Source organism: Plutella xylostella, chromosome 17 (genome assembly GCF_932276165.1).
Source record: "Plutella xylostella chromosome 17, ilPluXylo3.1, whole genome shotgun sequence".
NCBI lineage: Eukaryota > Metazoa > Arthropoda > Insecta > Lepidoptera > Plutellidae > Plutella > Plutella xylostella.
The window spans coordinates 1451529-1477590 of NC_063997.1; the positions used below are offsets into that span (position 1 = coordinate 1451529).

The window sequence follows — 26062 nt, forward strand, 5'->3', positions numbered from 1 at the left end:
TCTGACAATAAATTACAATCGATACATTATTGAGTACCAAACAATAATACCCAAATATTCATATAAATGTGATTCCCGCGCGGGCGCGCTCTACTGTCAAAAAGCGCCGGCAGACGGCGGTTACATGTGTGCGCGGCTGCTCGGCATAGGAAAGGTTAATCTATGCTATCCTGTAACCTTTATACATAGATTATTTATTTATAGAATACGGCACAGTTATTAATCGCGTGATCAGCGAACATTTTGTTCCAAGACCTTCCTTTATAAGGGCCTAATCAAACGGCAGAGTTAGCCGCTACCGCCGTGCTTAGCGATAAAACGTAACGTACATAATATGGTATTAGTGGGACGAATCATAGCATACCGGTTACAACTAGCAGTAGCAGATAACTCTTGAATGAATTGATATCCGAAATAGAGAAACACATCTCACAGAACCGTTATTACATTCAACATAACGGTAGTTTTTGTTTGTATTAGATGTCTCTCCCCGTGGAATGGAATATAGGCAAGATTACGTGTCATGTCATTTTGGTGCGTCACGCGTCGCCACGCGAATGAACGCTCGCTGCTTGATACAATTGCATTGAATGTTGGAATAAGCGACAAGTTACGTGCCATAACACTGGTAACATCACAGGGCATGCCAATCAGGTAGGTACATTTTAATATAACGTACCATGTCAGCCTCCCTCTGTAGCACCTGTCCGAGCCACGAGTTGAGCTTGTGGTAGTAGGGCGGCGGCTTGTCAGTGCCTGCGCATGCGAATTGGAACGACACGCACGCTGATGCCGCTGATACTGCGTCCTGGGGGTTGTAAAGGGAAGGTTTAAGGTCACAGCATATACACCCGTAACGTAAAGGGATCGCCTCTTATTTCTTCTGACAACCAGTAGAACGCGACCTCGCGAACGCCTGGCGCGAATTCGTTCGCGAGCTTACGGTCTATTGGATACGGTTATTTCTGCGGTGACCATTGATATGACACAAATGTCGATCGTAGCCCTAGATTTTCGCTGCTTCGACATCAAAACGATAAATTGTGCCAGTGGGACATAAGATTTACAGTAACACACATACTGTCAAATTTTCAACAAAGAAATAGTAATTATTACGACATCGTTTAGTCCTTTGTATCATAATTATGTTCAATGAGATGGTGGTTTGGCTAGAACTATACTTACTATTATATCTACATTTGGTAGTTCGTCGCCGCCTGGCGGTGAGCTCTGAAAGTTTGAAAATGTGTATTAAAATATACTTCTTGAGACATCATTATTATGTGGCTGAAGGGTGGAAAATGGAAACAGGCTGGCCAAAAAGCTTAACAACACTGGTGAAATGTAGAAATATAGCGAATAATATGTTGAACAACGCGTACCTAAATAATAAAATAAGGTATACTTAAGTAAATATGAAAATTAAATATTAAAATAACTTACCAAAATTTTTAACCCAGCATTTTTCATAATTGTATACGCTGTTCTCGCCGACCTGCAGAATAAAGATATAATTTAAAATCATACAAAATTAGGGGCCATGGCCATAGGCCACAAAAAAAAAACCACTAAATGAATAATGGCCAATAATAAAATAATAACAAAACGTAACGTGGAACGGCTTCCAGCCTAAAACCATTTCTTCATTGGAAGGAGACCCGTGTCGTGACCCAGCAGTGGGGATGTGATGGTTATAAAGTTTAGATAGATTACCTGAAGGCAGTGGCCAGGTGTGCTGCGAGCGGCGCGGCGCCGGCGGCGCGCACGGCGGCCCACAGCGGCAGCGCCGGCAGCCGCGCGCCTCCGCCCGTTAGCCCCGCTAGTGCTGCTAGCGCCACCTCGCGGCTGCCCGCCTGGAAATAATGTGGTAATATGTTTTGGACATGTTGGGATAACTTGGTGAATATGAGAATTGGTTGATCAAGAAGAACGGTCATAGTCAAACGAACAAACCGTCATGTTTGAATAAATAAATAGGCGGTTTGTTGCGACTGACAAACGACCGCGTAGGATAGATACTAGTGGCGACTTATTGTAAAGAGTACCTGAGCCAGCGGAACTATCGAAGAAGTTGTTACTACCTCACCTGATGAATGATTTGTCAATAAAGAACATAAATTTAGCAAAGCTGTGCTGAAGGAATGTATGAAATGAAAATGAAAAATATTTTATTTCTTTAACAAAAACGGTACAAAAAACATTTTATGGTTGCGACCCTCTATTAAGTGTAAAAACACCTGTGTTAGGGGGCCACGCTCTTCCGTAACAAAAAGATTTTCGTACCATAGGCATATGTTATCGTAAATATTAGGCAGGTTTACATGCAAAAATAAATACTTAAATACTAGGTATTTAGTAGGTACATTAAATGGCAATTAGATATAACTCTTTTAGATAGAATAAAGAGGAAAAGTTATATTTATAAGCAAACTACAAGAATTTGTGTTAAGTGAGAGTGTGTATGTATGTGTGTGTGTGTGTGTGTGTGTGTGTGTGTGTGTGTGTGTGTGTGTGTGTGTGTGTGTGTGTGTGTGTGTGTGTATGTGTGTGTGTGTGTGTGTGTGTGTGTGTATAAGTGCGGTACGTGTAGCTTTATTCAGGGTACATTAAAAGATTTTCAGTTTCAGCATAATTTAATGACTTCAACCATTCAGTTATTTTATGTTTAACTTCATGTTTATTTAGCATGTAGATATTAAGCTTTTCATTTATTATTTTATACAGATGTTCTGTTTGTCTTTTATATTGACGCCCAGCAAAACTGGTCGAAAAACTGGTCAACATTACAACTGCATTTTTTCTTCGTTTCAAAAGATGGGCGGGATCAGGAATAATGGATCTATGTTTTCTGAGTGTTGCATGAAGTACATATAGTTTTCTAATCGACAACAAGTCATCAATTGCTCAGTGGAGTACAATCTAGGTTTAAAATACGCAACTTTAAGAAGAGCCCTCTGTGATCTTTCTACATCCAAAAACTTGGTTTTTGCGGCACTGCCCCATACCGTAATACAATAAATTATGATTGACTGCGCAAGAGCCAAGTAAATTGAATTTAGCAGGAGCTTGGATGCCACGTGCCGTAGGTTTTTAAAGATCCAGATAAGTTTCCTTACTCTATTACCTATTGCCTCAAGATGTACATACCACGTTAGGTGCTGATCTAAGTGTATACCGAGATATTTTATAGAGAAAGCTTTTTCAATTGTGGGACAAGAGCAAGTATCTTTCAGGGATTGACAGCTATATTTATGTATGTATATTTTTAGGTCTGGAGGAGGTTGAGTGGATTTATTTATAGTATGGCATAAATACTTCGTCTTTTGCGTGTTTAGGGTCAGTAGATTGTGGCTTAACCAAAGATCAACTTGCGAGAGTCCTGCTTGAGTGTCGCTAACTATAGATTTCCAAGTCTTACCCGTAAAAACTATAGCGGTATCATCAGCATATGAGAAGAAGCTTGCATTTTTATGTTTAGACATTAGTAAATCGTTAATATAGATGAGAAACAGTGTAGGCCCAAGTACGCTTCCTTGGGGCACTCCAAAAGATATGTTACAATACTGACTCACCTTATTATCTACTTTGACACACTGTTGCCTATCAGTTAAATAATCTTTAAAAAGAGCTAGAGGTATACCTCTTATACCTATGTGTTCCAGTTTTTTTACAAGAATCGGGACAGACACAGTGTCAAACGCCTTTTTAGGGTTCCGTAGCCAAAATGGCAAAAACGGAACCCTTATAGTTTCGTCATGTCCGTCTGTCCATCTGTCACAGCCGATTTACTCGGAAACTATAAGTACTACAGTGATGAAATTTGATGGGAATATGTGTTGTATGAACCGCTACAAAAATATGACACTAAATAGTAAAAAAAAGAATTGGGGGTGGGGCCCCCCATACATGTAACTGAGGGATGAAATTTTTTTTTTCGATGTACATACCCGTGTGGGGTATCAATGGAAAGGTCTTTTAAAATGATATAAAGTTTTCTAAAAAACATTTTTCTTAAAGTGAACGGTTTTTGAGATATCAGCTCTCAAAGTCGTAAAAAGTATGTCCCCCCCCCTCTATTTTTATAACTACGGGGTATAAAATTCTAAAAAAAATAGAGGTGATGCATGCTAATTAACTCTTTCAACGATTTTTGGTTTGATCAAAGTATCTCTTATAGTTTTTGAGATAGGTTGATTTTACTGTAATTTTGCTGCTACGGAACCCTTTGTGCGCGAGCCCGACTCGCACTTGGCCGGTTTTTTAAATCTAGGAAAGCTGTGAGACATTTATTTCCTTTGTCAAGTTGTTCAACAATTAATGTACTTAGAGCTAGAACAGCGTCTTCCGTTGATTTGTTTTGTCTAAATCCAAATTGATGATCAGATATGATGTTGAATTTATTAAGGTAGTTGATCAGTCTTTTATTGATAATTTTTTCTAATATTTTAGCAAAAACTGTAAGTACAGATATTGGTCTAAAGTTGCCAACATCGTCTCTGTCCCCTCCCTTGTAAACTGGTGTCACAATAGCCTTTTTCAAAGCAATGGGAAATACACCTTGATTAAAACAAAGATTTATAAAATGAGTCAGCACAGGAACTAATTCATTTTTAGCAAGTTTTATAAAACTAGTGGGAATAGCATCATAACCTGAAGCACTTGTACTCTTTAAATTCATTATCGTTATCTCTGTTTCTTCAAAATCCGTATCTAATAGAGCAAAAGAGTCCGGTAGTCTATTTTTTAAATTTAAATAATCAGCACTTAATGTGTTAGGTGGTGTTGTTATTTGGTTGGCTAAGTCACTTCCAATGTTAGAAAAATATTTATTGACAAAATTTAAAGACTGTGAAGTTGATTGTTTTAAGTTAAGTAATTGTGTGTTGTCGGTTTTGGGTAGTTTAGAGTAAGTAATACTATTTATAGTCTTCCAAAGACTTTTTGAGTTTTTAGCTGAAATTTCTAAAAGTCGTCTTTCATATGATCTTTTGATTTTTTTAATTCAAATTCAAATTCATTTATTTCGAGCATAGCTCATAATCACACAACATAAAAATAAAAACAAATTTAAACAAACACAGTAAATTATATACAGAGACAAACACAGCATAAATTGTAGGTAAGTAAAAAATATATAATAATAATAATAAAAATTCGTGGATTAACTCTCCACCGCTGGTGCGCCACTCGCGACTACTTATAGGTGCTAGCCTTACTGGCGTGCAGACGGACCCAGCGCCCCAGCAGTGGCGAGTCCCACCGGTCGGCCAATGTGCGCAGGATGGAGTTGCCACTGCCACGGATGCGACCTAGCAACGAGGCACAGCGTTTCCTAATAATGGCATGGAAGCCATCGACCATTGCATCCGCGAACATACCTGAAGCACTGCAGTGCCGTGGCAGCCGCATCACCACCCTGAACGCATTGTTGTACTGTACGCGCAGAGCGCTGTATACTCCCTGCGTGTAGTTGACCCACAGGCTGCATGCGTAGAACGACTGGCAGTAAGCTCTAAATAACGTTCGTTTCGCTTCTGCACTACAACGAGCGAACCTGCGGGCCAACATGTTACAGCGAACAGCCAGCGCCCTGCGCTCCCTCTCGATATCATGGTGATCCTTCATGTCCTCAGAGACCCAGTGGCCCAGGTACTTAAATTTTGTGACTTTTTTAAGTGCAGTGCCATAAAGCTCAACAGGCACATTTGTGTATGTTTTCGTGCCTGACTTGAACACCATAAGCTCACTTTTCTTCAATAAGATTATTGCAGTAGTTACGATAGCGTCTGTAAGTAATTTTTAAGACATCATTATCCGGATCATTTCTTAACTGTTTTTGTTGTTTATTTCTATTTGTGTTCATGTATGAATAATAGATATGAAGTACTTACAGCATTTACAGATTTGGAGTGGTCGTTAGCTGTAACTGGTTCAGGTATTTTGTAGAATGTCTGAGTTCCTAGTTGAGGAAATTATTTTACAACATTAATTTGAAATCATTTGGTCACATGAAAATGCGCATTTCATATTTATTTTGTTTATGTGCGATTGTTTATGTTTTTTAAAGGATACAACAGTGGGGAGCCCCGGTATTCCAAACCACGGTCCCGGCGTTATCGTCACGGAGTCTGCTATGCTGAAGCTCTGAAATAACAAAAAAATACAATCTTAATAAGATGAGGATGAGCATAAGTACTAAGGTTATTTTATTTTTTTGCCCCTTTGCATCTAATAGAGTATCTGAATACCTCATAGAGTAGTCAAGAAGACAGATAAACAATGCTGCTCAAGGATTGTTGATTGCTAATTTTCGGTGGTACTGATGAAGGTGTTAATGTGGTAGATTAACATTAAAAAAATGTAGCAATTAAATGGACTAATCATGGAGATTCATACATAATATTAGATAATATAATATATAGTCTCTGACTCTCTGGGAGACAGGCGAGGTGTGAGCAGACATACTATGAACCGATTCTTTTTATATAGAAAATCCTAAACTACTATAATAGTGTGCCACCCCTCACCTGTCTCGGCTGCAGCGCGCCGGGCAGCGCCAGCGCGTGTCCACTGAGATGCAGGTGCAGCCCCCGCGCGCGGCACGCAGCGTGCAGGCGCCGCAGTCGCGACCCGCAGCCCAGCGGCGGCGCGCCCGCCTCGCCCAGGACTAGGAGCGGGGAGCGCCCGGAGGCGGCGTCTTCTTCCGCTAGCCGGTCGAGGGCTTCGGTGTCCATGCCTCGGCCTGGGGGTGGTTAAGAGAAATTTTCATTAACTTAAAATAATCATAGGTATTGTAACTTTAAGTCGGTGTGTGAAGAACGTGACGTAGATTTATTATAATTACAGAAATCCTTGTAAGATCAACTTAGGGTCACCCTCGAATTAGGGGTCTCTCAGACATTATTTAGCAAACTTAGGCTGCCTATCTAGCGGAAGCTGGGATGCTAGGATTCCTCTTCTTTTCAACTGCCTCAAATATTATTATCCTACAATATTCATTCATAGTAAACTGTAGCTGATTATCGGCTGAAGGTGATGAATTGATGACAAACAATATTAAACTGTTGATGCAGCCGTGGAGCATCCACCAGCACCAGTTTAACATTGACATGACACTGGACAAGGAGCCGTAAATCCTTACCTTCAGGGTGCACCGGCACAGGCCTAACACAAGCTAACGGCAGGCCGAGCTGTCTGCACAGATGCTGCACGACTCCCAGCGGGCTGCTCACCGAGCTGTAGATGCATGGCATCCGGCTGGTCAGCGCTAGAGCTGGAATGGAAAGTGAATAATGTTGGTGTGAGTGAGAGAGATAGACAATCTCTAGCTCTAGTAGGTAAGTTGTTCTACTCTAAGTTCTACAAGGCAAAAAGTAAATAAATTTAAATGTATTTCCACCTTAACTTTATGGCATAAAAATGTATGGTGGCAATGTTTCAGCCACTGACTGTAAAAGGTCCGCACGTTCCGTAGGACCATTGGAAACTGACGATAATTAGAATCAAATGTGTCGAAAATCAGGTGCTCTTGAACTTTCTTGTAATGTAATAAGTATAAGTTGTTTTAAAATTAATAATGGCTCAATAATCAGTCTCAGCCAGTCAATATTTGGTTTGTAAACCAATCGGCTGGTAATTTGTCCTATACTATATTAGCTTGTATTTGTACTTGATTTAGTAACTTCATGTACTAGTAAGTACCCGAAAAACCATGTCTAGATTCTAAATTCGTTTGTTTCTTACAATCCCTTTATAATGTTCTATGAATACAGGGGCTACTTATCTTGGCTTTCGCTGGATTTCATATTCATGCAGTAAACGGAAATACAATCAGTAGCTAGAGCTGTACGGTGATAAACTTATGTTTATAGTGTTGATAACGTTTTATTAGGTTTCACTAATAGATTATGCTCATTGGACTAAACATTATGGGTATTATTAATTTCAAGGAAAGCAATATCAGGATACTGTAGTTTTAAAATTGCCTAGTTTAAATTGTATTTGTATAGCTTGCTTACTGTTCTACATAATTCTTTACTGGAATTACTATAAATCAACCATTATTCTTGAAGTCATGAGCATTACTCCTGCTCATAAATGATGACAAAAATCTACATTAATATTATAAAGAGGAAAGATATGTGTGTTTCTTTGTATTGGCTTAGAAACTATACTGGACAGATTTTAAAAATTGCTTCACCATTATTTTCTTGCATTCAGCTTTACAATGGTTAATGCATTTTTTCCATGTTATCCATAAGTACTTGAGACATTTTATTTCCACAAGAAACCCTTAAAAAGCAATCCTTGTGCAGAAAAACTATCCTCTATAACTTACCACCATCCTCAAGGTATCTGGGGTAGCGGTGATGCAGCAACATCCTTGTGACTCTGACGAGACCCTCCATCTGCTCTGCATGATAGTATGCATGGTAGTCAGCCAGTCTAAAACAAAATACATTGCTAGTTTACTCTTTTCTTCTATGAAGTTATAAAAAGTCATATAGTATGCATGGTACTCGGGCAGTCAAAAACTGTGTTGTTACAAATCAACATTCATATTTAGTCCTTTTGCTATTGGAAATTAACTGAATTCGTTAGAAAAAGGGACTGATCTAGGAATCAAACCTAGCTCCTCATTATTGTCAACTGCTCTTAGTTTAAGAAACCCTCCAATGAAGTAGATACAGTCAAGATTATATCTTACAACAACATATTATTCTCATTGAGAATATTGTTATACACAGACACTTCTTATAGGTATAAGTATCTTGTATTTGTTTAGAAACAGCAAAATGGCAGACAATGTAAATATCAATAGTCCGTGAGATAAAGGTTAACAAGTATTTTCAACTTTTTAAATAATACTCTACTCCTCTTATATGATTTCGGATTATAAGGCAGGGATTGGTGCCGAAATCATACCCAAAGTTATAAAACAGGATATTATTATAACAATGTTAACCTAGTCAAGATTGCGGGAGCGATCGGAAGGTTTTTAAAAACTAATTATTTAATTAAAACGAGACACGTCTTAGCAGAAGCGCATGCTAAATCGATCTGATATATTCAATGACCAAAATGACTTACGAGCTAAACAAGATAAAAATTTGCTTACTCTAACTTACTGCTAACAGACCACCTGGAAAGTGCAAGGCATGCAAGCCTAGGCGCGTACTTGGATTACTCTAAGGGGTTGAGGGTTCATAACTCCTCCATCCCCAAGATCGAAATTACTGGAAGATTCTTGATTCCGGGAATTTCGAAGCTTCGACATTATCAATACTCTATAACTATACATAGAAAAACCAATGGCACATATGATTAACAAGAAATACAGAATAAGGGTTGCTAAGCTAACACTTTTCACTTGCACTGTGGGCATTGAGATATTTTCACTGTTTTCACTAATTTCACTTTGTAGAGTGTTATACATCTGTCGTAGGTTGTCTAAATTGACACCCTTCACGTTCACGGTGCGGGATGTAGTCACGTTGTCTTGTGGAAGCTCTGGTAGATCTATTATTGGTAGCGCCTTGTACTGTAGACTAGTAAAATAGTGTTGTCTATGGTGTAGGTAGAAATTCTCCAGCTGGTAATCACATAATATGTTAGATATAGTTAGTATATAGGTGCCTTGTATCTGTTGATGTGTTATATCATTCTGACATTGAGTGGAGAACATGGATTTTTCTCGTGCATATAAAATCCAGCTGGTAGAGTCAATCCGTTGAACTTTGATTGTCTCTATATCTATAGCGTATGGGGTGCAGGCATTATAATTTATACTAAATTTCATCAGCTGTTCTACACAGGTAGGTGGTGAGTACAAGACAGTGCTATCCTCGGTACACAGGAACTGGTCGTCGGAGGCGAGCTGCTCGCAGGGGTGTTGGACCGGCAGGTATTCCGAACCTTTCACCAATAGGTAGGGGTGTTTGGGAATAATTACTTGGGTTATATTGCGACTGCTATTATATATAGGTAGTGAATATATTTGATAGTAGCTATAGGTATTATTATCTATTAAGGGTACCTCCATTATGAACGTTATCTGACTCTCTTTTACATAGCTTTTAACAATTATTGTCTTTTCCAGATTAACCAAATTTTCAAGAGTTGCTGGGTACATTAAATTTGCATTTTTAGAAATAGATTGTAACAAAGATAATAATTCTGTAGAGTTCACAATACTTTGGTGTAATACCGACAATTTGCTGAAGGCCAACGCAGTTTCAATTTCTTGTATAGTAGTATGAATGGTTCGAAAATTATTTAAGAACATATTAAACATACTTAAAATGTATACTGAGTATATATAACTGGTTTCCTTATTTGCTATAGTTTTTACAAGTTTTTCCATCTTTTTGAAACGTGCGTCTAATGTTAAAGTATTTTCATGTAATGTTTCAGTACTATTTATGAAACTGTCCATCATTTTGGAGATAACCATAATTTTCTTATCTGTAATAATCTGATTGCCCTTTAACTGAGATATTAGTGACTCGTAACGAATAGCGTCTTGATTATCCAGGTTTCCTGTAATTACTTTAATCAGTGATCCTAAGGGGTTGATAATGCCTCGTTTGAATCTACGCGTGGGCGTTAGCTCTCCGGATTTACTTATAGCCTTTTCTTTAAGGAAATCTACCTGTTTGCGTAAATCGAAAAACTCATATGCATTTGGTTTGTTTATATCTACTAATTTAGAAAACTCATTATACTTATCTATGTTAAAAACTAAATCTTTGTATAAGTCGCTTAAATCTAACACTTTAATAATAATCCACTTATCTTCCTGCTTATAAGCATGGCCTCGTTTAACGGGTAGTACGCCTGGGTTTTTCTCAATTTTGAGCAGATGATGGGCCTGGCTCAACGTGATCAGGGTCAGGGTGACCAGACACCACCTGTGGGCGACGTTTCACATTTTTAATGGGGACTTTGGTATCTCTATGTCCTATCCTTACGGGAATAATATTTCTTTGTACCTGACCTACAACTTCCGCTTTATTATATCTGGGCTTATCTTTACTCTTCCTAATATTGATATCTTTAACATAGATATCTTCACCTGTCGCGAATTCATGTCCGGTCTCACCTCCTTTCTTTTCCTTTACTTTTTCTTTTCCTAACAGAGTCATTTGAGCTATGTGTTTATACAGAAATTTGGTACGCTTCGCATGGTCTTTTAATAGTTGTTGCATGTAGTTTTTCTCAAAGTTTCCCTCAAAGATTTTACTGGAGTCTGTATGTCCGAAAACTACTTCAAACGGTGTCAGTTCTGTGGTGGAGTGTATGGTGTTGTTGTATGCAAGTATGGCGTACGTCATGACAGATGCTGCGTCGGTACATTTTTGATCATATTTAGCTAGGCGATAAATTTCGATAATAGTTGAGTGGAATCTTTCTACAATGCTAGTGGAGTTTGGATTATTGGGGGTTGTTATGTGTAAATCTATTTTATACATCGTCATTAGTTCCTTCATGAGCTCGTTATTAAACTCTTTTCCGGGGTCACAGGTAATTTTCTTAGGTATTCCGTAGTATGAGAAATATTTAATCAGGGCCCGAATAACTTCAGGAGTTGATCGGTTTGTGACTTCTATTGCCTGTGCGAGTTTACTAAAGGCGTCTACGAGGGTAAGATAATATATCCCATCAATTGTAAACAAATCTATGAACACCTCTTGAAAAGGAGCATCCTGTGTTTGTGTAAGTTGTAGAACGGGCTTTATGGGCTTCCTGTCATACTTCATTCTCTGGCATGCATCACATCCATTCAATATTGCAGCAACAGTATCTCTCATATTTAACCAGTAATAATGTCTGCGTATCCTAACTAACGTCTCTTTTATTCCGCGATGACAGGTCTTACCTTCGTGCATTTTCAACACAATGGCCTTTTGTTCTTTCTCATCCTCTATGTATACAACCCTTTCGGTACACTCTAAAAACTCAACGGAACCCTTTTTAAATAAATATATTATTACTTTCGTAAATAACTTCCGGTGTCTTACGTCCTCAAAATATATAAAATATTTTGTTTTTAGGTTAATATATTCCTTTAAAAAGCGCTTCACTAAATCCTCATTATCTGGTGGCAAAAATACCTCTATTACTTTTTGGTTGTCTCTAGTTGTATGTGTGACTTGTATGTCGTTCTTAAACCAAACGAATACAAGTATTTGATTGGGCTTCGTATCTATAGCCTCTTGTAATATAGGAATACCAAATGATTCTAAGTCTTCAGCAGAGTGAATAGTTTGTGAATGACTCGACAATGAGCGGACCGGATAGTTATCAGGTTCTTCAGAGCCTGTTATCGTTGCAGAGGAATCGGAAATAGTGATAGTCGAAGAATCATGTCGTTGGGGTTTATTAGAACAGTCTTCTATGTTTTTAGTCAAGTCGTTTATGTGGTCTTGAAGCCGTTTCTCTTTGTCGTCAATGTTTACTTGCATAGACATTGCGTCGTCATCGGACGTCAAAGCATTCACTTTGATTCGAGATAAGGCGTCGGCGTTGGTGTTCTGTTTGCCATTTTTGTAAATTACTTCGAAGTCATATTCTAATAGACGTAACCGCCATCGGGTAAGTTTACTATTTGGCTCTTTAATGGAATATAGCCACGACAATGGGCGATGGTCAGTGTAAATCAGAAATTTGTGGCCGTATAAGTATGGCCTGAAGTGTTTTACAGCCCATATTATAGCTAGGAGCTCTCTCTCGATAGTACTATAGCGAGACTCGGTGTCGCTGAGTGCTCTACTTGCGTAGGCGATTGGTTGGTCGCTGCCAACAGTGCCTTGCGATAAGACCGCGCCTAATGCCACAGAGGATGCGTCAGTAGTTAGAATATACGGTCTAGATGGATCTGGATATTGTAGTAGGGGTGCGTTAGTCAAAAGTTCCTTGCATTTCTGAAATGAGTCGATGTATTTTTGGTCAATTATAATTCGGTTTTTCTTTTTAAGGCAAGATGTTAAAGGGTAAGTTATTTTAGCGAAGTCCTTAATGAATCTTCGATAATATCCAATCAAACCCAAGAAACTTTTAATCTCTGTCGTTGTTTTAGGTAAGGGAAAGTTCAATACAGCTTTAACCTTATCGTCATTGGGCTTAAGGCCGTCTTTTGTAATGGTGTGCCCAAGGTACAAAACCTCTTTTCTAAGAAACTCAGACTTATCAAGCTGTACTTTCAAGTTGGTGGCTCTAAGTCGTTCAAAGACTGCCCTTAATTTTTGTATGTGTTCTGCTAGGCTTGCAGAATAGATAATAATATCATCTAGGTATACCAGGCAGTGTATTCCTTGTAAACCTCGAAGGACATTATCGATAGCACGTTGAAATGTTGCTGGGGCTGTCTTTAAGCCGAACGGCATTCTCAAAAATTCATAATGGCCGTTCTGGGTGCTAAATGCCGTCTTTTGTCTATCGCTTTCATTGATTTCGATTTGATGGTAGCCACTGGCTAAATCTAAAGTAGAAAAGTAAGATGATTTACCCAATTTGTCAAATAAGTCGGTTATGTTAGGGAGAGGATATTTGTCGTCTATAGTGATGTCATTTAAGCGTCTGTAATCTATAACCATCCTATATTTAGCTTCACCGGATGCATCCATCTTTTTAGGGACGAGGTGCACTGGTGCACTCCAAGGGGAAAATGATTCCTGAATGACGTTATTTTTCAAAAGATTTTCCACCTGATTTTTAATTTCTTCTGCTTGTATAGGGGCCTGTCTGTAGGGTTTTACGTATATAGGGTCTTCGTTCTTTGTTCTTATAAAGTGTTTTACTTGATTCGTAAATGAGAGAGGAAGTAAGTCGCTATAAAATATGTCCTTATATTCCATACATAAGTTATGTATCTGCTGACGTTCTTCCGCATTCATATGATCAAGTCGTAATTTGGCTAAGTTTTGTGTCAATATCTCATCTATTTCAATATTTCTTTCATCCATCATACTATTAACCTGACATTCCGTACTACTTTCATACTGTTCTGTTTTAAACGGGTGTGTTATAGTTAATGTCATCTGTTCATCACGAGTATTTTGAATAACCGTGGTAGCATATCCATTTGTACACCTAACTAGCGCGCTAGGCATCCTTACTCCTTCACAAAATTCCGTATAATTTAAAATAGCTTCGCCTGAATATAAATCAGTCGGCAATTTCACTCGTTGCTCAGAGCGGGGGGCCAGTTCTATGACGTGGTCCTCGCGATTGTGTATAATAGGTATAGATGTCGTGTTCGTTCGTAACACGTGATGTTTATAATCAACAATGGCTTGTAACTGCTCTAACAAGTCAGAGCCGATAAGTCCATCGTACCGCGTATCTACATTGTAGACATAGAATTTGTGCTGACCCGAATTATTTAAGCTGGGAAATAGCGGAATATTTATGACTTCGTTATGTTTACTTGATGAGTGTGTACTAATCACTTCGAATGGTTCGTGAACTATTTGGTCATGAAAATACTGATATGCTAAACGTGGGCTTATAAAAGATTTCATACTTCCTGAATCTATCATGAATTTACCGTTGATTTCGGGAAGATAAATATGCGGTAATTTTAAGTTCGGGTCACAATTTAATTCTAATTTTTCCGGGGGATGTTTGAGGCTGTTATGTGAAAATTTTCTATTTGTTCAGGGGTTGCATTTTCCTGTGTCAGTTCCTCGGATGATTCCTGTAATTGACAGTCAGAAAAGTTACCTTCGATATCTGGATGATGTACTTGTTCTGCAGGTACATCGTCTAGGTAGACGTACTGCTCCGGGTTGTAATAATTTGGTTGGTATTGGTCCTCTTCGTAGAGGCACAGTTCATTTAATTTAAAACCCTGGTTAGGTCTCTGAGGTGCGGTTCTCATCGACACATCGTTTGAATAAACATGCTGTGGTGCGGCCGCGGGCTTGTTCCAAATAGGGACTGTGGGTTTGTACCCAATTTGTTGAGGATTATTATTTCCGAATTTTTGTGCAGTTGTCATACCAAACTGTGGTCTATAGCCGAACTGCGGGGGTTTGTATCCGAACTGCGGGGGTTTGTATCCGAATTGCGGAGGCTTGTAGCCAAATTGTGGCTGTGGTGGCCTATACCCAATTTGTGGATTGCTGTTCCCTAACTGCGGCCTGTAGCCATAGGGTTGATTATTAAATGATTGGACTGCCATACTATTATTAAATCGAGGGGTGTAACCGGTGGGTAATATCGGTCTAAGGCCGGTTGGCTGGAGTTGGCCATAACTGATAAGCTTTGCGTCGAGTTTTTGTGTGGGCGTTGTTACTAGTGTGTTCTGAGACTTTACCATAGAGCTAGGAAGAGTCATTTTATTACGCATAACATACTGATCGTGGAAATTGACCTCCTCCAATACAATTTCCAATGCTTTTTCCAAAGTAGCGGGGGCTTTAAGGCGAACAATGCGCACCATATTTTCGGGGAGATTGTACAAAAATACGTTGAGTGACGTATTGGTGTAAATAGCAATTTTACTATTTTTTATGTTCGCGTCTTCGATTCTATTTACCTTTGAAATTAAAATAGAACGCACTGACTGGATCCTGTTGCAAAAATCAAGATAGCTTTCGTTAGGATTAATTTTGAGAGTTTCTAATTCTATGGCAATACACTCTTCGTTTCGCGGGTCTCCAAAATGTTGCACGAGTAATTCCTTAAAATTATCCCAGTGCATAATATCCTGCCTCTCACTTACAAGGGCAGCAGCATCACCTGCTAGTCTGCTGGTTATAGCATGCATGATATATGTGTCTTGGGCCTCATTACCTCTAAATCTTTCTATAATATATTCGCTTTTAGCCAAAAACAAATTTAATATGCGTTTATCCCCATTAAAGATGGGTATGATCTTTAGTACTTCGCCCGGAATGAGCGTTATACTCTCCATGCCTACCTGATCAGGCATTTTGAATATTTTATTACACAATTCACTTAGTCTAAGTTTAAATTTTAATCTTATTTATAACACAAGTATTTATAGGTATATATATATTACAAATTTTAGTAAGTACTAATATTTCTAACTATACATAGATAACGTTATAATGAGAGAGTTCTTATCTCAAGATAACCCAAGAAATTTTACTTGTAGAGGGAATTTGGACAGGAGGTGAAAAGTTGTACTCACCAGCCGGTCGGTATAATCCTTCCGCCTTGACACATTTGTTTGGTTCGCAGTAGGACACTGTTAACACTATCCGCGGCGCGTTTCCCGGAACGCGCGGAAAACCGGTAAGAGTTCTATAACCGAATTTTCACGGGATAATTCAGTTATCCTACCGAATCGGCTGCGCCAGTCAAGATTGCGGGAGCGATCGGAAGGTTTTTAAAAACTAATTATTTAATTAAAACGAGACACGTCTTAGCAGAAGCGCATGCTAAATCGATCTGATATATTCAATGACCAAAATGACTTACGAGCTAAACAAGATAAAAATTTGCTTACTCTAACTTACTGCTAACAGACCACCTGGAAAGTGCAAGGCATGCAAGCCTAGGCGCGTACTTGGATTACTCTAAGGGGTTGAGGGTTCATAACTACCTATCCCTATTGTTTGTTGGTAATGGATGCTTACAAACAATCAGTATTCAGGTATGTAAGTAGATGTTGACAATTTTGAGTTATTATTTTCAATTAATAATTGTAAAGCTTTACATAAAAAAATACTTAGTTTTAAATTACTCTGTAGCTATGTGAAAAGAATAATTCATAGTTTAAAAGTAACTATTTTAATTAAAAACTAGTGCCTAATCAATGAAGACAAGGCCACAGAGATAATACCTGCACTATGATAATACTTTACTTAGCTGATATGGGTTACCTGTGTATGTATGTATCATACTTTCTAATCTCAATTTGTTAGCTAATACATTTTCCACCGGATTTCGGAATTGCACCCAAGCAAAGTTTGGCATCAAGCACCAATAAACTCCAAATACAGGATATCAGTGGCCAATACTAGCTAGGCAACATAGACTAGGGTTTGAAAAGATTGGCCTGTCAGAAAAGTGTCTGACTGGCTTAAGAATTTAACTGACCACAACACACTCAGCCCACTGTAATGGACACTGCTTAAAGGTATTAGTAGAAACTGCAATTTGATAAGTAGTTCACTGATGTGCATTGTTACGGTACCGGGCATATTTACCATGACATAAATTCAAGATAGTTAGTTCATGTTTATGCTACTTTAGGTGATGGCACTCCCACCAGAAAACCTATTTATGTAAAAGCACACAGCAAAAAGCTACTATACTGTCAACATATCATACCTAAACATATGAGACATCCATCTCGTGGTCTCACTGGCGATGTGAGCGCCAAGTCTGGCTGCATGGGTTCGCTCGAGCCTGCCAAAGAGAGCCACAATGCTGTGGGACAGGATGGCGGCCCGCGCCGGCGCGTCCGTGGGCAGAAGCGGCGGCTCCGAGCTGTCACACGTCGGGTCAGTCTTCACAACCAGCTCCTCTAGCGTCTGCAGAATCTCCCCCATAGAGGAACACTCTGGCTCGAAGAATCCCGCCGAAATCTTACGCCCCTCCACCGGACTCTTCGGACTGTCGTCGTCAGTGGCATCGTGAGCGTTCACGCCAGCTTCCAACCTCCCGACCAAGTCAGATACTTGGAACTCTAGCCCGCCGAAAGGCCGTTCCTGAAAAAAAACGCAACATTACCAACTGGAATTTCGATGAAAGTACAAGGGATTGTGGAAAAGATATTACTATGTCCAGGTGAACTTCTTCATTGGGGATCGGTGGGCTGGCTTCTGGTTCTGGGGCTGGAGCATCTCCCATGATACGTGGAACTTTTTTGGATTTTTACGACACCGACATTAAATTTTGTAAACGTCACAATCAAAAATTGTTTTGACGTTTGCGGATTTTGCTGATTTTGTTTCTGGCATAGACTAGACCATAGACAAACAAGAGTGCGTTATTATTTCAAGAGTGTAGGTGACGCGGCCTCACGCAGCACGGGATAGGATGGATGAGGCGAGTTTATTTCCAAGAAACTAAAGTCGTCGAAATATAATAGGCCCGTTTGGACAGCTCCAAAATGTATAGGATGACAGCTGGTGTCAAACCTAAATCATAAAAAATATAAACAATAAGTAACTTTTGGTGCTTTGAAATTTCTTTTTTTCTTTCAGCCGTTAAATAATAAGCCAGATTATGTGTTTTTTAATGTATTTCATCAAGTAAATCAAGAGTAAATAGCAAATTTGAGTAGCTGTCCAAACGGGCCTATTATATTTCAACGGCTGTATGAAAATGTTTCCTCGGGAGCCGGAGATACGAATTTTACGAAATATCAATCGTACGATTTCTCGAAGAATCGATTAAAATTACGATTATTAATCTGTGTAAAGCAGGGCTACCAACATGACAAGAAATAATATTGGTGTTGTCAAAATTTGACATTGACAGGCGAAAAATTCTTTCCTTCGTCAAGTCAATCAAAATAAATTCGAACTTAGTGAAAAAAATACTGTAAAGATGTCCTTAGCCAAAATATTCTCCGTATCGTCGCGAGGTAACGATTTTGTTTAGCATTTAAGACCTTGTCAACTGTAATATTCAGTGTCTTTCACACAAATAATCGAAAAAGTTGTTACGCAACTGTGTTGTTTATAACCTCTTTCTCGCTTTACATGATAAACAATCATTTAAAAATGTTGATATTCCTTTATATTTCTAGCGTCACTCATTAATTACAAATCTTTCCTTTCAGTGCGAGCATCCGGCGCTTGCGGAATGCTGTCCCGCCAAGCGAACTACAGTTCTAAACCCGATACTGAACAAGTGTACCCTACAGCTGACGCAGGGTACAAGTATGTGAACCTCGATGACCCTAGGATGACCATGAAGGCACTGTCGGACCGGGCCGCCCAGACCATGTTCTGGACTGAGCTGGCCAGAGGGTTTGCTGTTACACTCTCACACATTTTTAAGGTGCGTAAATTTCATATTGGTTTTCAGGTTTTTGTATCATTCAGCTAGTAACGGATAGCAGCTGTAATCTGAACTAAACTATCTATTATGCTTAAATGTTTTTCATTTATGAGCAATGAAGTGTGCACAATATGTGATAAACAATAAGTGATTTAAAATAGTCTACCTTGCTGTAACTTTGAATTGATTCTCATAGGTCTACTAGCATAATTATCATTACTGGAATACACACTTAAAATACCTATGCAAATACTTTACAGGAGCCTGCCACAATCAACTACCCCTTCGAGAAGGGGCCCCTGTCCCCCCGCTTCCGCGGTGAGCATGCCCTGAGGCGCTACCCGTCCGGGGAGGAGCGGTGCATCGCCTGCAAGCTGTGTGAAGCTATCTGCCCTGCCCAGGTACAGACATAAGAGTGATTACTGTACGAGGGCTACACCGAAAAGATCGGGAATAGAATACTTAGGAATAAATTAGAGTGAAACCTTTTTGGTGTATCAAATGTAGTGTTTTTTCAAACATAATTCCATTTTCGAATTTTAAAAAAAGTAAAAAATAAAAGAGTATTGACCATTTGAATTTGACAAGTCGGTGTAAAAAATGGAGCTTACGCGGGAACATTTCCGTGCAATAATTTTTCACAACTTTCGTCGAGGTTTATCTCAAGCACAATGTCTCGCCGAGCTTGTTTCTATTTATAAACTTGAAGCACCAAGTAAAACGACTATATATCGTTGGTATTCTGAGTTTCGCCGTGGACGTTCCTCTCTTACCACAGTCCCTTCTACTGGTCGGCCAAAAACACCGGTAACATAAGATAACATCGATGCTGTACGCCAGTTAATAAAAGAAGATAGACATGTGACATATGAGCAGATTCGGGCTTCTCTCAGCATTGGTATGACAGCCATTCAAACCATTTTACATGAAGAACTGGGTGTCAAGAAGTTAGTTTCGCGCTGGGTGCCCCACCGTTTGACCGAGGAACAAAAGTCGGCTCGTGTTAATTGGTGTCGATCTGCTCTGCAACGGTTCAATGGAGGCAGTTCAAATGCTGTCTACAATATCGTCTCTGGTGATGAATCGTGGATTTATTCATATGAGCCCGAAAGAAAACATCAATCGGCAGTTTGGGTCTTCGAAGGTGAGGTCAAGCCAACAAAAGTTATACGCTCACGCACCTTGTCGAAAAAAATGGTCGCTTCGTTTGTATCGAAAACTGGCCATGTGGCTACGATTCCATTACAAGAACAAAGGACGGTTACTGCTGATTGGTACACAACAGTTTGTTTGCCGGAAGTCGTAAGAGAACTTCGTAAAACTAACCCGAATCGTCGTATAATCCTTCACCACAATAATGCAAGCTCTCATACCGCTCGCAAAACAACAACGTTTTTAAATATGGAAAACGTGGAGTTGATGGACCATCCTCCGTATAGCCCTGATCTGAGCCCCAATGATTATTTTACATTCCCAAGAATTAAAGATATGCTACGTGGTCAACGGTTTAGCGGCCCAGAAGAGGCGGTCGAAGCTTACAAATCAGCTGTTTTGACAGTATCCACTTCAGACTGGAATTACTGTTTCAATGATTGGTTTAATCGAATGAAAAAGTGCATTGAATGTCACGGAAACTACTTTGAAAAACAATAAAAGTAAATAATATTATGATATCTTTGTACTTTTTTCTATTCCCGATCATTTCGGTATCGCCCTCGTAGCAATAGCATTACATATTTTAACAAAAATGTTTATCAAAGACAAGCCAGTATTGGATTTTCTTGCCCTCATTATCAATTGATTCTTTGCCTTCCAGCTTTAAAAAAGGGTGTTAATTGACTAATAAAAAAATGGGCTTTGCTTCCCTGAGCAGTGAGACCCTGGAGTGGATGCAAATTGCTCAGAATTTCTATTGTTTTTCATACATCATGCTAATACCAATCGACCACAGCTTCTACTCTAGGTGCCCTATCAACAAAGTGGAGGCCTTCAAAACCTTTTAGTTTTTTAGTAGGCGCCATGCTGGCAGGGCCATGGTTGCTAGCTTCTACACCATACATTTTGCCACTCACAAAAATACTCATAGGTGATTCAATAAAAAAATTAGGCAGATACTTTATCATGTCATGTGTGTAAAGTGAGTGGGTCCATATTGTTGCATGGACATAGGCATAACATTCTCTACTCATGTTTATCATCGGTATACACAAATCTGTGCCCATTATTAATATTTTGTTGTTTGTCTATTCCAGGCTATCACTATTGAGGCTGAGGAGCGTAAGGATGGCTCGAGAAGGACCACGCGTTACGACATCGACATGACCAAGTGCATCTACTGTGGATTCTGCCAGGTACATGATAATTCTACCGATATAACCCCTCTAGCATGGGTACACTACATAAATCCGAATAACTTTTTTACGAATATGAAAATAACGATTTTCAAAATTACGAATTTCATAGTTCCGAATAATTCACAATCCCGAATTATAAGTTTCCGAATAACGAAAATCACGAATAGTTAATAAACGAAATTTCAAACCACAGATTTATTAAAATGACGAAACTCAATTTTCCGAATATTATTATTTCGACGTTTCAAAAGTACGATTTTTTATTATAACGAATTGTTAAAATTAAGAATCCCGAAGTTTTCATATTCCGAAAATACAAATTCCCGAATATATCTAAGTTAACAAGAAATAGTTATCTATTAGGAGTGTGTTTAACAATGTTTTTTAAGCTATATTATGTGAAACGCTCCGCTCCGCTTCGCTGCGCTCCGCTTTGTTTTTCGATATCTATGTGCACCTAACACGCTCCTCCTCGCTTTGCTCGTCGTCGCACCTATCTTTAGGTTTAGGTCCTAAGATTTTTAAGGTTAAACACCTCAATAATCAGAGCAATTATTTCGCTCTATATTTGAAACGCTCCGCTCCGCTTCGCTGCGCTACGCTTTGTCTTTCGATATCTATGTGCACCTAACACGCTCCTCCTCGCTTTGCTCGTCGTCGCACCTATCTTTAGGTTTTGGTTCTAAGGTTTTAAGACGTTTTTGTTTTTTTTGACAAAATCACGAATTATCACATTTTCGATCGGGATTTGAATTTTTCGTGATTATAATAAATCGGTATTTTATTTTTCGTATACTTAAGTAATCGTATTTTTTAACGTTCGTGTATCTGACAATCGTAATAACAATCTTCGTTGTTATAATATTCGAAATTATAATTTACGTGATTTTTATAATTCGATATTTTAAAAAGTCGATATTGCAATATTTCGTAAATTACACATTCGGTATTTTCAAATTCGGAAAAAAGTTTTTCGAAATTTTTGGGTGTTCCCATGCTAGAGACTTCAGATAACTAAATTGGCTGTTTGGCAAACTAGTATTTTCAGTAAGGTTTAGGCATTGTAGTCCAGCTTTTGTTACTTCACAATCATTATTTAGGCTGCAGAAGTGGACGTTTTCTATTGTTACCTTAGGCATCAGCGACCGCTTCACGGATCTGTTATCGACGTCGATAAAAGCATTTAGTTTGCTTTACATTAATAACACAGCATGGCGAATATAGTGACGTTTATCTACGTCAATAACGAACCCGTATAGCGGTAGCAGAAGCTATAAATAAAAATATAATCGAAATTTTTGAGCCATTATCCCACAATAATGGCGTTCATATTAATTTTATGTCAATTTTCTCATGTTTCCGCTTCCTCTCTCCAGGAGGCGTGTCCTGTGGACGCGATCGTGGAGGGTCCCAACTTCGAGTTCTCGACCGAAACCCACGAGGAGCTTCTCTACAACAAGGAGAAACTCCTCTCCAACGGAGACAAGTGGGAGAGCGAGATAGCAACTAACATCAAGGCCGATCATTTGTACCGCTAGATGAGAGAGAAAGAGATGTGAGTTGTAATACAACATGAGGTATTTTTGGTCTTCTTCTTCGACATCTAGTATTTTTAACAGCGCAGTTATAGTTGTTAACTTTTACTTTAAACTGTGTAATTTGTGTATACATACAATAAAGTGTTTAAATAAATAAATATAGTGATCTACTTATAATAAGCTATATAATACGTAATGAAATTTCAAATATTCTTAGATGTTTAAGCAAAAATGTCTTGTGTTTTATTGCAACTTTTGTAGTGTAAATAAATAAAATGGATAACTTGTTGACTTTTAAATTGTTATTGGGATAAAATTAACTACCTATGTCAAGAACAATGTTAAAAGTTAAGTAGGAATAATTTAAATTATTCTTTTGTGATAAATAAAAATCTATTATATCTCAGTTAGCAACTTTTAATTATTTGTCTATAAAAATAATACTAAGAAGGTAATTTAATAAATACGATTTTCTTACTTGTAAGTAATCAATTATACTACAAAAAATATAAATTATTATTTCAGTCGAATTTTTAGCTGTAAATGAATGAATATACCTCATATTAGACAAAGTTAAATCGCTAATGGGCTATGCTATATAGCCCATTAGCGATTTAACTTTGTCTAATATGAGGTATATTCATTCATTTACAGCTAAAAATACATTTTAAATCTACTTTTAGGAATAAAGTTAGCTTACAAAAGGCACAGCTGATTAAACTTATTTCCAATTACATAATTATGGTAGATGAGTTTCTTCTAGAATCCTCCATACAAAACTGTGCATTGACAATTATAGATCTACTGAACACCTGCAAGTAGGAGGGATGTTTTTGCGATGCAATTTTGACCCGCAGATTGGCCTGCAGTAGATAAATTACGATGAAGGTATTCTGGCAACATAATAAACTGTCATGATGTAAATTCAATAGTAAAATTTAATAGCTACCTAGTAAATAACTAAATACCCTACAATTTCCCTTTGACACCACAGCCTATGGAAAGAATAGTGGAGAAAATCCTATGTTTTCTGGTATATAAGTTAAGAGAAGTTTCCTAGCATCTTTAGCCATTAACAAAGATCCACTTGATATTCAATTAGTGTGATTACCTCCTAAAATTTTATAAGTGTATCTTTGCAAGTCATCTTTGACACAGTCCAAGTTTCTGTCAGCATCTATAGTCAGCACTTCACACCCGACATTTGGAGCTGATAACCAGTTTTCATAGGAGTCATGTACCTGAAAGAATAGGGTAATAGGTAATAGCAATTGGTTATTTTGGGTAGTAAAAGGAGACAAATCCAATTTGGATGTGGAAGGGACATCTTCACATTTATTTATCTATAGACTTTGGCAAAATAGATTCAAAACTTGAAAAAAAGGTATGATTCAGTAATAAGTTTGAAATTTTCTTTATGATCAAGGATGGCCTGATTTGTACTTACTTGTTGCAAGTATTCTAGAGGAACTTCAGATTCTTCGGCTCTCCCTCTCTTGGCCATTCTGTCCCACACCACTTGGGGAGTGGTTTTCAAGTATACTGTGGAAACATAAATAATTGATCAATCATCAAATTGAGACAATGTGAATTTATGATAGATAATAGAGATTTAACTATTATAACTTAACCATCAATAAATAATACTTGTAGATGTCTTGCTGGGAGCACCATAATGCTATGTACTCTGCTTTCCTCATTCTTCCATTCCATTTTCAGCAGAATATTGCATCTCATCATAAGATGCTTGAAATAAATAACTCATCACACATTTACATACCTATTAGATCCAAGTCTATGTCAAGATTCTTCTCGGAGTAGTCAAACCAAGTGGACAAGACTTGGTACTCGGCATCTTCTAGAAAGTTCTGCTTCTTGGCATTGTGGACAAAACAGTACCTGCTGTTCTGAACTGACCTGTAAGAATACATTTTACTTATTACTCCATTGAGTTAAAATGTGACAGCTAGCTTTTCACACAAACTTTGCATCAACTGCTAAAACTTTGTTTTAAGGTAAGGGGATAATGCATAGCTTTATAATGGTGAATATTTTAATAACAATAGAATAGAACTTTATACATATCAGGTCCTTACCTCTCAAACATTTTAACAGTGATGCCCGGGTGAGCCGGCGGACTGATCTGTATCTTGAGTCGGCTCAGATGTACGTAGTGCTGGAACGCAAACGTCCACTTGTGCATGTCAGAGTACATCAGACCCAATAGGTTGTGGCCGCTGACGTCACGCCATTCGTGGAGAGGCTCCTGGAAGGATATAGGGTATTTTGATGAGTGATTTCAGTAGGTAAGTAGATAGATAGATCTGTCCATATACTGCCACTGCCAAAGCAGGGCAGCAATAGATTTAAGGCTAGATAAATAGAAGTCAGCTTTTAGCAACTCAGGGTGAGTGTGCCAGCTACATCGTATAGTAAAATTCAGAAAAGAAAATGAAATTATATTAATTTGAGACTTACCGCATGAGTTTCAACATTGTCGAATTTGTCAAAGAACTTGATGCATGTAGACTTTCCCGAGCCGATGTTCCCTTCAATGGACACCCTGAACGGACGCTTCCTGAGTGAGCGCGCTGCAGCAGCCACAGACTTCATGTTCAACGAAGTAATTAGAGCCTCTACTCAAGGAAAAGGAAAACTAATGCCAAGGTAAGGTTATGAGTTGTATTTTTTAATGACAGAGAGCGAATACAGTTATGTATTTAAAAATAGAGGGTAGGATATTGCCTTTTATTAAGTTTAGTTCAATAATTTGAACAAATTCGTAATATTTTTCACGAAAAGCTACGACTACAGCTTATATCATGCTTATATAGTTTGTTTGGCGCCAAAATGTCACTGTCAAAGAGTGAACTGTCAAAAAACTGTGTTCTAAAATTGATTTTGTCTCTTATATTAAAAATAAATAATGATAGCGTATTCTGAGGTCACGTATCAGTTGGGTCAACTTGGGTCGGTCGTCCATTAGGTATCTATTCGGTGGTAGCTCAGTTGGGTAAGCGCCCGCTTCTCACCCAAGAGATGCGGGTTCGAATTCCGGCGCTGACATGTACCAATGAGTTCTTTTAACTTAAGTACTTACAATGTATACCATCGCTCTTACGGTGAAGGAAAACATCGTGAGGAAACTTGCATATCTAGATTTAGCACATCTAGATATATGAACCC

General features: G+C 38.4%; 4 protein-coding genes across 6 annotated transcripts in view; 1 reads left to right on the top strand and 3 right to left on the bottom strand.

Moving 5' to 3' along the window:
• Positions 1-17938, bottom strand: part of LOC105386352 (pyridoxal-dependent decarboxylase domain-containing protein 1) — a 39163-nt gene extending 21225 nt beyond the window's left edge. For both annotated transcript variants that reach the window (XM_048627073.1, XM_048627072.1), the window contains exons 1-11: positions 17755-17938; positions 17305-17684; positions 8339-8445; positions 7142-7273; positions 6528-6742; positions 6073-6144; positions 5892-5951; positions 1714-1853; positions 1444-1495; positions 1186-1230; positions 680-808 (exon numbers count right to left, since the gene is read on the bottom strand). In XM_048627073.1, coding sequence (XP_048483030.1) covers positions 680-808; positions 1186-1230; positions 1444-1495; positions 1714-1853; positions 5892-5951; positions 6073-6144; positions 6528-6742; positions 7142-7273; positions 8339-8445; positions 17305-17684; positions 17755-17826 — 1404 coding nt within the window. In that variant the 5' untranslated portion in view covers positions 17827-17938. The remainder of the gene's footprint in view (positions 1-679; positions 809-1185; positions 1231-1443; positions 1496-1713; positions 1854-5891; positions 5952-6072; positions 6145-6527; positions 6743-7141; positions 7274-8338; positions 8446-17304; positions 17685-17754) is intronic.
• Positions 9033-17295, bottom strand: LOC125489824. Of its 2 annotated transcripts, none has more exons than XM_048627074.1 (2): positions 16160-17295; positions 9033-10910 (listed from the first exon to the last, which is right to left on the bottom strand). In XM_048627074.1, the coding sequence occupies exons 1-2, from the start codon at positions 16192-16194 to the stop codon at positions 9167-9169; spliced, it is 1779 nt and encodes a 592-aa protein (XP_048483031.1). In that variant the 5' UTR covers positions 16195-17295; the 3' UTR covers positions 9033-9166. The 2 variants fall into 2 exon arrangements, with proteins under 2 accessions (XP_048483031.1, XP_048483032.1); XM_048627075.1 differs by having other exon boundaries at positions 14725-17295.
• Positions 17939-18441: 503 nt separating the features above from the next.
• LOC119691473 (NADH-ubiquinone oxidoreductase subunit 8-like) lies at positions 18442-23282 on the top strand. The gene is made up of 5 exons (XM_048627102.1): positions 18442-18565; positions 18764-18984; positions 19245-19385; positions 21237-21335; positions 22715-23282. The coding sequence occupies exons 1-5, from the start codon at positions 18529-18531 to the stop codon at positions 22874-22876; spliced, it is 660 nt and encodes a 219-aa protein (XP_048483059.1). The 5' UTR covers positions 18442-18528; the 3' UTR covers positions 22877-23282.
• Positions 23283-23480: 198 nt separating this feature from the next.
• LOC119691472 (deoxynucleoside kinase) lies at positions 23481-25710 on the bottom strand. The gene is made up of 5 exons (XM_038109015.2): positions 25355-25710; positions 24973-25142; positions 24657-24793; positions 24324-24418; positions 23481-24117 (listed from the first exon to the last, which is right to left on the bottom strand). The coding sequence occupies exons 1-5, from the start codon at positions 25487-25489 to the stop codon at positions 23971-23973; spliced, it is 684 nt and encodes a 227-aa protein (XP_037964943.2). The 5' UTR covers positions 25490-25710; the 3' UTR covers positions 23481-23970.
• Positions 25711-26062: the final 352 nt, after the last annotated feature.

Bases quoted from the DNA above. Each gene is read 5' to 3' on its own strand.
- LOC119691472 (XM_038109015.2), bottom strand. From the start codon at position 25,489: ATGAAGTCTGTGGCTGCTGCAGCGCGCTCACTCAGGAAGCGTCCGTTC. The intron at 24,419-24,656 runs GTATGTAAATGT...ATGTTTCCACAG, and splicing joins CATAGACTTGGATCTAATAG to TATACTTGAAAACCACTCCC. The intron at 24,118-24,323 runs GTAAGTACAAAT...CTATTCTTTCAG, and splicing joins CTCTAGAATACTTGCAACAA to GTACATGACTCCTATGAAAA.
- LOC119691473 (XM_048627102.1), top strand. From the start codon at position 18,529: ATGTCCTTAGCCAAAATATTCTCCGTATCGTCGCGAG. The intron at 18,985-19,244 runs GTGCGTAAATTT...AATACTTTACAG, and splicing joins CACTCTCACACATTTTTAAG to GAGCCTGCCACAATCAACTA. The intron at 19,386-21,236 runs GTACAGACATAA...TGTCTATTCCAG, and splicing joins AAGCTATCTGCCCTGCCCAG to GCTATCACTATTGAGGCTGA.
- LOC125489824 (XM_048627074.1), bottom strand. From the start codon at position 16,194: ATGTGTCAAGGCGGAAGGATTATACCGACCGGCTG. The intron at 10,911-16,159 runs GTGAGTACAACT...CGTCGCCCACAG, and splicing joins AGGATTATACCGACCGGCTG to GTGGTGTCTGGTCACCCTGA.